Raw genomic sequence first — 12,270 nt, forward strand, 5'->3', positions numbered from 1 at the left:
TAACTCGGTTCCATTAACCTAACTTGTTTGCTTCATTAATCTAACTGGTTTCCATTACCCTAACTGGTTTCCATTAACCTAACTCGTTTACTTCATTACTCTAACTGGTTTCCATTAACCTAACTGGTTTCCATTAACCTAACTGGTTTACTTCAATAATCTAACTGGTTTCCATTAACCTAACTGGTTTACTTCATTAATCTAACTCGTTTCGATTAACCTAACTCGTTTACTTCATTACTCTAACTGGTTTCCATTAACCTAACTGGTTTCCATTAATCTAACTGGTTTCCATTAACCTAACTCGTTTACTTCATTATCTAACTGGTTTCCATTAACCTAACTGATTTACTTCATTAATCTAACTCATTTCTATTAATCTAACTGGTTTCCATTAACCTAACTCGTTTACTTCATTAATCTAACTCATTTCTATTAATCTAACTGGTTTCCATTAACCTAACTGGTTTCCATTAACCTAACTGGTTTCCATTAACCTAACTGGTTTACTTCATTCATTTAACTCGTTTCCATGAACCTAACTCGTTTACTTCATTAACCTAACTGGTTTCCATTAACCTAACTGGTTTGCTTCATTAATCTAACTCGTTTCGATTAACCTAACTCGTTTATTTCATTAATCTAACTGGTTTCCATTAACCTAACTAGTTTACTTCATTAACCTAACTCGTTTCCATTAACCTAACTGGTTTACTTCATTAATCTAACTTATTTCCATTAACCTAAGTCGTTTACTTCATTAATCTAACTTGTTTCCATTAACTTAACTGGGTTCCATTAACCTAACTGGTTTACATCATTACCCTAACTCGTTTCCATTAACCTAACTGCTTTACATCATTACCCTAACTCGTTTCCATTAACCTAACTGCTTTACATCATTACCCTAACTCGTTTCCATTAACCTAACTGCTTTACATCATTACCCTAACTCGTTTCCATTAACCTAACTGCTTTACATCATTACCCTAACTTGTTCTTCTCTCGCCCTCGTTTGTTTACATTTGGTCGTTTCCGCTCTGCCGCAAAGCCCTGTGGGTCGCTCGCCTCCGCTGTCGCTGGGCATTGTGGGGCGTCATTGGTCCTCCAGCCTCCCACCCGTCCAGCGTAAAGATGGCTGCCTCGGCGGCGGCGGCGCGCTCCGCGCCCGGGTTGTGCCCAGCCTTCGCCGTCGTCTGCTCCTTTCTGGAGCGCTACGGCGCCCTGCTGGACCTGCCGGAGCTCTCCATCCCGCAGCTGGAGCGCTATCTCCAGGAGACGGCGGCAGGTGTGGCACTTTGTCGCCCGGAGCTGCGCGGTTGGAGGGGAAGGTTTTGCACCTCCGCCGCGTCCGCTGCCCGTCGTGTTATTGTGTGGTTTGGGACGTCGTTGCTCGCTCGAATACCCCGCTTGCTGTCCGTGTGGGTCGCTCGCAACGACTAAAACTTTGTGCTCTCGTAGTTTTCGACGGTTTCTAACTTTCCGCGGCGTCGCACGTCGTCTTTTTTGTGCGCTTTGTGCCGGAGGGCTGATGCCCGTGCCGTGGCTTTATCTGGCTGCACTAAACTGCATCGCTCGGAGGGGGGCTGAAAGGGGGCAGTTTGTGAGACGGACGGAGACGTGCGCGTAAACGAGTGTGTCGCGTCTGGTTTGGAAAATGCACTCGATTCGCCAAAAAAAGGAAGGAAAAGGAAAAAAGCTGCACGCAGTCGCGAGACATCGCAACGCGCTCGGTTTATTTGCAGTTGAATAATAATTTTGGCAGTGGAGTGGTTCGCGGACGCCAGCGCGCATGCGCGGAGCGTGTAAACTTCCTGCCGCTGGAGCCAGTGTTGTTCGCTGAGAGCCCCGTCAGACTAACGGGAACCACAACTGGCGTGTTTTTTTTCCCTTTTTAAATCCGTATTTTTAATCTATATGGCATGGTGGACAAAAGTCTTACTCGACTGTCTTAACTCCGGGGGGGCAGGCATTGATTAAGAGGCGCTAACGTTGGCTAACTAAGCGACTGTCAAGCACCTTCATTGTAAACAAATGCGTAGCGTTAACTCCAAGGCAGTTATTCTAGGCGCATTAAGCATGGCATTGCTGAAGGAAGGCGAGATATTTAAATTGGTCTTTATTTCTTCTCAATACAGTTCCCAAACTGCTGGTAGACCTTCATGTGAAGTTGTTGAGGAAAATAGGCAAGTCTGTTTCTGCAGACAGGTGGGAGAAGTATCTTGTAAAGGTAAGGCAGTTATTTGAATGATTTTTTATATATATATATATATATATATATATATATATATATATATATATATATATATATATATATATAAAAATTAAAAACATGCAATGCATTTTTGTGGATGGATTCTTAATAAATTTTTGTTGCAAAATAAATATTGATTGTATTGATATGCACAGTTTTTGGATATTTTGCTTGACTTGAGTCAGGAAGTTGTAACATCTACAAAAGTAGATGTGATTATATGAATTAGATGAAGTAGATGCTGAATGCTATAATATTATTACTAGTCGTCACTTAATTGTGTTAATACAGGTATGTCAGGAGTTTAATACCACATGGGCATGGGAGCTGGAAAAAAAGGGCTATTGCGAGATGACACTGGAGTGCAAGACAGGAATCCTTAAGGTGAACTGAAGTGCTTGCATTCACATTTCTAGCTTTAACTGTTTTTGTGTGTGTGTGTGTCTCACTGGTATCATTTAAAGAAAGATTCATATGTGACTTCTAAGTCCAGTTTGGAAAGTGTATGTGTGTGGTGTCTCTGTGGGGGAAGGCGTTCTATTGCATGTCTATAGCAAAATAATGTATAGAAGAGGTACTTGTATGTACATTGTACAGTGCTTGTTATAATGATGTATAGGGTGTCACAAGACAGCAGGGAAGAATTTCATAGCTGTATTTATTTATACAAGTTTATTTTTATTTACTATATTTATATAGTAGAGAAAACCACTTTTTTTTTTTTCTATTTCACGTATTTATTGTTAGAATTTAAGTGAGTTGCTTTATTTCTCCAGTACTTATGTGAATGCCAGTTTGATGACAATGTCAAGTTCAAGACTGCCATCAATGAAGAAGACCCAGATAAAATGCGCTTGCAGCCCATTGGCAGAGACAAAGATGGTCTCATGTACTGGTTCCAGTTGGACCAGGACCACAATGTGAGGGTCTATGTGGAGGAGCAGGACGACCTTGATGGATCATCCTGGAAATGCATTGTGAGGTAAGCGTGACATGCTGGGATTGAGCCTGTTATTTTGAAAGGTTAATTAATTGATGGTAATTCATCTCTGAACCTTCACAATATCCACATTTAGTTATAGTGGCTCTAATACATATGCAAAAATGTAAATTCTCTTTTTAAAGAGGTAATTCACATTTATCTGCCTTATTACTCATATATTTTATGAACGGCAATATTGGAATATTAATGTGAATGCAAATGTGACCCAGTCTGTATGCCAGTCCCAGGGAAATGCATTGAATATAATTGGAGACTGGATTATTTTTCTTCCACTTGGATGGGTATTGGACTGTAATATGAACACACTGCTTGAGTCGTGTAAATTTTATGCAGAAATCGGGACGATTTGGCTCAGATCCTCGGACTGCTGAAGACTCAGATTGATCCTGCACTGCTGGTGAAGAAGGATCAGGAGGAAGGCTCATCTAGTAACAGTCCAAGCCCAGAGGATGAGGAGAACAAAAAGAAAGAAGATAATGGTAGGGTGTTCTGAAGCTGTGGAGTTTACATGCCTGGGAGGGGTTAGCCTAGTGTGGATGATGTGGTCTGATCTACTTGAATATAATAGAGTTAAATGTACCTTTAATATTTGTCAGGATGCGTGTAATGTTTCAACCCTTCTCGAGTGCTTTAAGTGATTTTCTTTTTTAATTTTTAGGAGAGGTCAAGAAAGAAAATGATGTGGATGAAGAGAATCCAAAAGATGGATGTACTCTCTCCCCTAAGATGGAAAAAGAAGGTACATTTTCACAAAATGATCATTTGAAACAAGAGACCGCAGAGGAAAAAGAACAGAAAGACAACCAAGACACTAAAGAGGGGCTCAGACTTCAGCATGAAAAGCCTGGAAATGATGCAGTCATTACCCACGTGGTCAAAAAGGAGTCTGTGGAGGAAGCACTCAAAACCTCATCAGATTCACACTCGGAAAAAGGCTGTGGTCAGCTTCCTCCAGAACAAACAGAGGAGTTGAAGAAGAGGCCTGCGAATGAAGTACACAGAGTAATGAAAAATGATCAACAGGCAAAGATCCCCTTGAAAAAGAGGGAGATGAAACTGAGTGAGGACTTTGACAGCACCCCTAGTGGTGGCTGCGTTATTGTGCATAACCCAGTTGTGAAAGAACTGCAGGCAGCCAGTGGGGAGAATGGGTGGGACAGTGATAAACTCAATGGCGATGTCTCACATACAGCAGTGGAGGGTGAAAGACGCAACATCTCTGCGCTAAAGCAGGAAGAACCGGTGCCGGCTCTCTTGGTAACTCGGGTGGATACCTGTGGAACAGAGGACCTTCCTGACACAGCAAAACCAAAGGAAAAGGATCAGGAGAAGCAACAGAAAGAGGAGGATATTGCGACCAATAAGACGCAGACCAGTGTGGAAGAGCCCATGGAAGTGGACAAATGCAAGGAATCTGATTCCAACGGGGAATCCACAGTCATGAAAGAGGATCAAAAAGCTTCACCAAAGCAACTCACTCCGTTAACTGAAAAGTCATCTGAAGCTGAAGGGATGCTTTTGCCAACTGGTGTGGAAAAGGCTGATGAGTCATCACATATAGGTACTGCAGCAGAACATTCAGAACATCCCACCATGGAAAAGCCTGAGGAACCTGTTGCCATGGAGACCACAGAACATTTAGAACCTCCTGCCAAGGGTAAGTCTGAGGAACCAGGTTCTGTGGAGACCACAGAACATTCAGAACCTCCTACCAAGGGAAGGCCTGAGGAGGCTGCTGCCATGGAGACCAAAGAGCATTCAGAACCTCCCACCAAGGAAGAGCCTGAAGAACCTGGTGCCATGGAGACCACAGAACAATCTGAACCTGAGAAAAAAGAGAGTTCAGTGATTTTAAAGGAGAATCTGCCTTGTCCAAAAGACACGGGAGATGTGGTGGAAAACAAACTCAAAGAAACAAAAGACCTGCCAGACCAGACAAATGAAACAAATGCTCTAATGTTAGAAAAGAAAGCAGGCGCTTATAATGAAGCAGTGACATCACCTGCTCCAATGGAGATTCAGAGGGCCACATCTTTGGAAGAAAAGTCCCAAGCCTGTATGAAACAGAAGTCCTCCACACAAGAAGAGGTTGAGAAATCTGTTGTTAACAATGAGATTGAGAAAGGGTTTGCTCTCCAAGACAGCGCAACACCCTCTGCTTCGGAAGAAAACAAAACAGACCGTCGTACTGTTGATGAAATTTCGTCTTCTGTAGTAACGGTCTGTGCTTCAAGGGAGGACTTCAAAGAGCCTGAACTCCCTTTGGAATCCCCTAAACAGACTGAAAAGCACCAGGGTCCTACAGATGATAAACTCACAGAGGAAAGCAAAGAATCCACTGCTTTAATGGAAGACAAAGCATTCCCTGAGGATGCAGACATTTCTAATGAGAAGTCATCTTCCCCAAAAGTAAATGAAGCCCCTAATGACTCTGAAAAAACAACTGTTTGTGAAGAGACAAATAATGACCCCACAATAAAACAACCTTTGAAATCACTTAACAATCAGATAACGGTCACAGCAGAAGGAGATAAAATCTCCAAAGTAACTGTGTCGGTAGCTACCCTGGAAGAATTGGCAGATGAAGAAGCATCTAAAGATGTCCTTAAAGAGACAGTGAAGTCTCCCTCCCCTGAAAAATCCCAAGTAGATACTCATAAGGAAGCAGAAGGTAATGAAGATGACACAATCAAGATGACTTCAGAGTGCACAAAAACTGAAGAAATACGCTCAACTAGTGTTGAGGGCTCAGGACAGAAGGTAGACGATTGTTCATCTGACATCACTTCAGCAGCATGTGATGCTCGATCCCGGACTGAGGCTCTCGGCAAGCAGGATCGGCTAGATCAGTCTACAGCCAAGGACGAGCACTCCGAGGAGAGCAGGGTTTCTTTAGAACGTTCAAAACCAGACAGTAGGCTACGGGAGGAGCACCAAAGAGACAGTGAACCGAAAAGTGACTCTGAGAAGGAGACGCATGTCATTGGTGAAGCTCTGGAAGAGAACAAGGCAGGACAGAACCTAGATGGGGAAAAGAATGAGGCAGAGCTGAGTAAGGAGGATGGTGCAGATGGCAGCGTGCCATCTGAGGTGTCACAGGAGGGAATCCGTCTCAAAATCAAGGTTCCAGTGCACAGGCGGAAGGTAGAGCTGCAGCGAGAAGAGAGCAAGGGAGACTCCGAGTCAGAAGCCAGCGAAGGACGGTGTCTGAGAAGGTCGCCGAGGATCTGCAGGCCCACGGCCAAACTGGCAGAGATCCAGGACCGGAAGCTGGAGAGGAAGCATGCCGCATCTTTGGCAGAGAAGGACAAGGATGAACATGAAGAAAAAGAGAGCGAGGAAAATCCCGTACAGAAAAGACCAAAGGAGAGGAAGACGGACCCAGAAGGCCAAACCAAGCCAAAGGTACGTTTAAATCTGTCCGTCTGTACGGGTGTGTGTGTTTCAGTAAAAGCAGGTGTCAGATGTCAGTTTACAGAAGACGATGGGGCTCTTGAGAACGTCTTGAAACTACGATTTTGAATCCAAACTGTGAAACAGGGGAGACGCCGCCGGCGGACGCGATGGTCCAGCACCCGCTCCCGGCGTAAAAAGAAAGGCTCGGATGACGACGACGACGACATGACTTCAAGCGAGGAGGAAGAGACCGAAGAAGATGACAGTGATGAAGATTACAAGGTGGAGAAGGCCAGAAAGAGGAGGAGGAACCGCAACAGGGAGCGGAACAGCTCGGACTCTTCTACCTCGTCAGAAGATGACCTCCCAAACGATGACCCCTGCAAACACTGCGGCCTGCCCAACCATCCAGAGCTAGTGCGTTTTCAAGCATTTGACTTTGTATGGGCTTTTGGAAATTTCACACCTGTTCCAATTTAGTGTTGCTAACGTGTACCTATCGTTTACTTTTCAGATTCTGCTCTGTGACTCGTGCGACAGCGGCTATCACACGGCTTGTCTGCGGCCTCCCCTCATGATCATCCCCGATGGCGAGTGGTTTTGTCCACCCTGCCAGCATGTAAGTAGAACACCTGGACAGCATTTGGGAACCGAGACGTGATTCTCTCGAGTCCTGACGGATCATTCCGGTCTTCTCACAGAAACTGCTTTGTGACAAGTTAGAAGAACAGCTACAAAATCTAGATGCAGCACTTAAAAAGAAGGAACGTGCAGAGCGAAGGTAAACAATTATCATCTTGTTCTAGAAAATGCACCGTAAGGAGGGGAACACTTAAGGCAGAAAGGATACCAAAACTCAGCACAGACCAAAAGTGTTCAGAATGTAGCCACCATATTTGCTATGTTTAATTGGGATTTGATGGCTCTAACATGTACAGTACTGTTAATGGGTTGTTTTCTGAAACGTTTCTGACCTGAAGTAGTAAATGTTGTTTAAATGTCCACAGGAAAGAGCGTCTGGTGTACGTCGGGATTAGTGTTGAGAACATAATTGCACCTTCTGTAAGAACCTATTGTCATTTTCTTTTGGGTTTGGATGACATAAATAGATACCAAAGCAGCAAAAATAGCTTTTGTTTCTTTTCCTTGTGTTTTGCTTCGTTTGAGTACAACACCCAGAAGATTTAAGATGATCTAAAAATGTCTAAAAATGTCTAAGGTTGAGGTAGAGGAGGAAAAAGAGGAGGAAGAGGAAGAAAAGGTAGTAAAAGAAAAGAAAGAGGTCAAGAGAACCAAGCGCTGGGGCCGAAGGTCAACAAGGGCAAAGAAATACATCAGCTACAGGTAGAACTTGGATCTCCTTCCATTTGACGCATTTCTTGCTTCTGTGGACCTCGTGAAGCCATTTGTATCGATGTTGCTGCTGTTTTGCCCCCCTTTGTTTGCTTCAGGTTTGATGAGTTTGACGAAGCTATTGAGGAAGCAATTGAAGAGGATATAAAGGAGGCGGAGGGCGGAGGTAATGGGCAAGTGTTTGAGGTGTCGCCCTGTTCGTCGCTTTTGGGGCGATGGGCAACGCTGGCGAGGGTTTGTGTGACGGGAGTCTCGTTGCCTCTCCCTGAAGGAGCGGGCCGGGGGAAGGACATGGCCAATATCACGGGCCACAGAGGAAAGGACATGTCCACCATCCTACAGGAGGACGGGAAGGAAAACGGCCGGCTCCAGCGGCCCAGCGCAGGGCCGCGCAGGAAACGGCGGCGCCGCCTCAACGACCTGGACAGCGACAGCACCGTGGAGGAAGAGGAGAGCGAGGAAGAGTTCCGCATCAGCGATAGGTACCACAGACGGCCCCAAGGCACTTAAAACCCCCTCGTTCTGTAGTACAACACACCCACAAAGGACACACTCCGTAGTTCGAATTGCATATTGATCTCTCAAACACAATCTCGAAGAAGCGTGTTACCGTAACGTGCCGCTTTGTTCTACGAGCGTTCACCCGCGTCGTCTTGTGTCTAACTGACTGCAGCAGTGAAGAGGAGGAGTTTGTGGCGTCGGATAACGACGCAGAGAGTGACGCCGAGGCGCAGTGCTTGGACGACAGTGATTTCGGCAGCGACGGCTGCGGCACCGTCGAGGCCTTTGCGTCCAGGCGGAGGGCGCCGCCACGGAGACGGAACAGACTGCCTCACAGGCGACGCAGACCCAGAGGTTACTCCGACGACGAAGAGCTGGAGGAAACCGAGGAGGAGGAGGAAGAATTGGGTAATGAATGCTCTCTGTCTGAGCGTTCCTCTGACATTTGTCTTTAACTGGTGCCAATAAATGATTCGGTTAATATTTTATAATTGAATATTAAATATGTGAAGTATTTTATACTTTGTTGTTGTTGATGCAAATAATAATTCTAATTTGTATATAGCGGCTTGATATTTAAGCCAGTCTTATGGTGTATACAAATAAAAAATAGTGTACAAGACATTGTAAACATGAAATGAGAAGACTTTTAGACTTTTAATTATAAATACTAAAATAAAATAAAAGCCTCCATTTTCCTTGTGTTCTAACTAACTTTCAGAACGTTGTGTAAGCTGGCAATTTATGACCTTTAATCTGACAAATCTCACATACCTAGATATCTGCCTACTTGTAGGTGCTAAGAAGATGAATGCTTTAAAAAGCTTTAATCGGGTGGCTGTTTGTCATTGCGTTGAGTGCTGCTTTGCTAATTGATTGTGTGTGTGTTTAGTGACCGAGGGCTCCAGTGATTTCAACGACAGTGACCTGGACATGCGTAGGCGGCGTTCCCACCGGAGCCGGAAGAAGCAGGTGAACTACTGCGAGACCTCAGATTCCGACGGTTCGCAGGCCAGCGGCAACAAGGACAAGCCAAAGAACCGCAGGCGTCTGTCCAGCTCGGAGAGCGATGGTCAGCCTCACCCAAAAACCAGACACACCCATATACTCTTCTTCCACATTCTACAAAATAAAAACAATAATTATAAAAGCATTATTGCAAGATTTATTTTTACATGCCCACATGAATGAAGTAAAGAATATTTAGCAATTTACTGTATTTTAATCTAAGAGTGGTTTTAAAAAAAAGTAAAATAACTGAATACACAAAAAGGAGAAATGGCTGATATCAGTTTTTCTGTTGTACGGGCTGACTTGTTAACATGTAATATTTGCAGTGTTATTTAACACCATAAGCCTAGTTTTTTCTGATAGAGTAAGTAATTCAGATGTCTTTCGCTGATTGGACTGAGAATGGTAATGTGCGTGTGCACGGACGTGAATTTGCAGCGAGCTTCCATTCAGCGGACTCTGATGAGGAAGAGCGGAAGGGTATGAAGCGGCGGGCCGAGTCGTCGGGGGAGGAGTCTCACAAGCGACGCCGGCGCCTGTCCCTCAAGCGCAGGCGTGAGTCTGAGGATGACGACGACGACGACGACTCGGACGAGTCAGAGGAAGAGGACCGGCCGGTGCGCAAGCGTGTTAACCGCATCGATTCTGATGACAGTGAGGAAGAAGAAGAGGAGGAGGAGGAGGAGGAGGAGGAGAAGAAGAGCGTGGAGAAGGAGGCCGAGGACGTTCTGGGGAAGGGCGTTGGTTCTCTGGACTACAATCTGGTGGAGCTCCCGCCTACCAACGGACAGAGCCCAATGAAAGGCCTCGAGGGTTTCATCTCGCGGCCCCCCGTAGGCGTGACTGCCCCAGCCCTCATGGGTCACATGGGCCTTAAAAACAGTGGTGGGCCGCCAGCCTTGGCCATGGCCGCCAATGGCCTGGTCCCCCAGGAGATGGCGCCGCAGGACGAAGACGAGGATGACCTTTTGGGGGTCACAGACCTCGTAGACTACGTCTGCAACAGTGAACAGTTGTAAGATTGTTTCTTTTTTGTTTTGTTTTCCTCTTTCATGGAGTTCTCTTCCCCTATCCTGCACCCCTGTCATTGTGTTTTGTTAACCATTATTGGGATTTTGTTTTTGTTTGTCCGGTTTTTGTTTTGTCTTGCTTGTGTGTCATTAACCATGTTCCAAACAGTATCAGGACACTCAAGCTATCAGTTTTCAGTGATGCCAGCTGGAAAGGCCGAAGACGACGTACGTGAGCACAGCTCTTCTACACGCCCCCCCCCCCCCCCCCCCCCCCCGCGCTTGCCCTGCCTCTGTGCGTGAACAGCATCAGCATGACAGAGGCTGCATTTGAAACACAACCCCCCCCGCCCCCCCCCGTGGCCGCACCTGAACCAAGCATGTAAATATGCCCCCACCCCCGGCGATGGTGTCATTGGTGGTGTTGTCATTAAGAGACTCCCTAAGATGTTTTTATTTTGTAATCCTTGTGAGTGAAAGGCCAGGCAAATGATGAAATGACCTCTCCAATCTCTTTTACACTAATTATGTAGCCATTCCTTCTCAGCAAGTAAGTTAAGTAAGGTAGAGATGTTTTGGTATATTCTCCCCCCCCACACACACACGTTTCTTTATGGAATACATGAGTATTATTTTTCTCCACTGCTGATGGTCCAGCCACTTCCTCTTTAAGAAAAGCTAATGGCAAATGCACACAGGTGTGACCATGAGGTATAACTCAGTTAAGATCCAAACATGGTCACCTTTCTCTAAATTACACCCCATTCTGAAGTTGAAGAGGGATGTACTAATAAATGTCTTCAGTACTGATTTGGATTTTTGATACTGCTGGTCGAAAAACATGTCTGCTATCTAATGAAAACAAACATAAGCTTAGTTTTGTTATACTATTTATTCTTTATAATGTAATTTTTAACTTTTTAACTAATTGCAGTTCAATCATTCACACACTTCTTTCATGGTAACGGTTATCAAGTTTGAAGTGTAGTTCCAACAAGAAAAATAAGAAAGCCAGAGTCCTTGGGGGGATTCTGATCTCTTTAGGGTCTTGTGTAGAAACAGTAATTTAAGAAAAAATAGTGTTCAAATAATTCTTTTTGTATAGCCTGAAACGACCATTTTGCCCCTAGAAGTGATGCTTGGCTTTGTTTTAGTAGGATCAAAGAAATCTCCAATATCAAACACTATTTCCATGGCAGCTCATCAGTGCATCAAATGCCAAATTGAAAAGTGTCACTTGCGATGTTGTATGTCATCATGTATATTTGTAAAGCTTGGATTTGAACTTTTAATTATTTGTTTAGTGTGAACACTTATAAGAATGGATTCCTTTCGTCCCTTTGCTTCATTTTCCCAAAGCTTTCTCTGAAGCGTGGATCGGGCATGTCCCGGAATAGGAAGTGTTTGTGTCATGCGTTGCCTGTAGATTTCATGCAAGTCTTTTCATCCCTTACTACAAGTATTCAAAAGACTTTTCACTGGCATCTCTTTCTATTTCCTCACAAGACCTGCCCCAATTCCCCACTTGCATTTAGACGCTTTTGTTGGTCTCCTTCACCTATTAACATTATAATCTTTGTTTTGTTTGGTTTGTTTTCCACATACACAGACCATTGCTACTTTTCCTTCAGTATGTGCGCAATATATTTTTCTTGTTAAATCGTAGAGATCCACTTCCACCAGTCCAACTGTTCTTTGCAGGAGCAGAAGTTCCCCCAGCTGTGGTGTTGTAACGTGTCCAA

General features: G+C 44.6%; 1 protein-coding gene across 1 annotated transcript; it reads left to right on the forward strand.

The window, feature by feature from the left end:
• Nucleotides 1-1,111: 1,111 nt before the first annotated feature.
• On the forward strand, nt 1,112-10,783 carry rsf1b.1 (remodeling and spacing factor 1b, tandem duplicate 1). Its single transcript, XM_035535657.1, has 16 exons — nt 1,112-1,288; nt 2,139-2,230; nt 2,546-2,638; nt 3,031-3,236; nt 3,591-3,736; nt 3,916-6,662; nt 6,798-7,070; nt 7,168-7,272; nt 7,355-7,434; nt 7,661-7,715; nt 7,873-7,997; nt 8,105-8,172; nt 8,278-8,488; nt 8,680-8,915; nt 9,400-9,579; nt 9,957-10,783. The coding sequence occupies exons 1-16, from the start codon at nt 1,135-1,137 to the stop codon at nt 10,535-10,537; spliced, it is 5,352 nt and encodes a 1,783-aa protein (XP_035391550.1). The 5' UTR covers nt 1,112-1,134; the 3' UTR covers nt 10,538-10,783.
• Nucleotides 10,784-12,270: the final 1,487 nt, after the last annotated feature.

The sequence above is a fragment of the Electrophorus electricus genome, chromosome 17 (assembly GCF_013358815.1).
Source record: "Electrophorus electricus isolate fEleEle1 chromosome 17, fEleEle1.pri, whole genome shotgun sequence".
NCBI classification, from domain to species: domain Eukaryota; kingdom Metazoa; phylum Chordata; class Actinopteri; order Gymnotiformes; family Gymnotidae; genus Electrophorus; species Electrophorus electricus.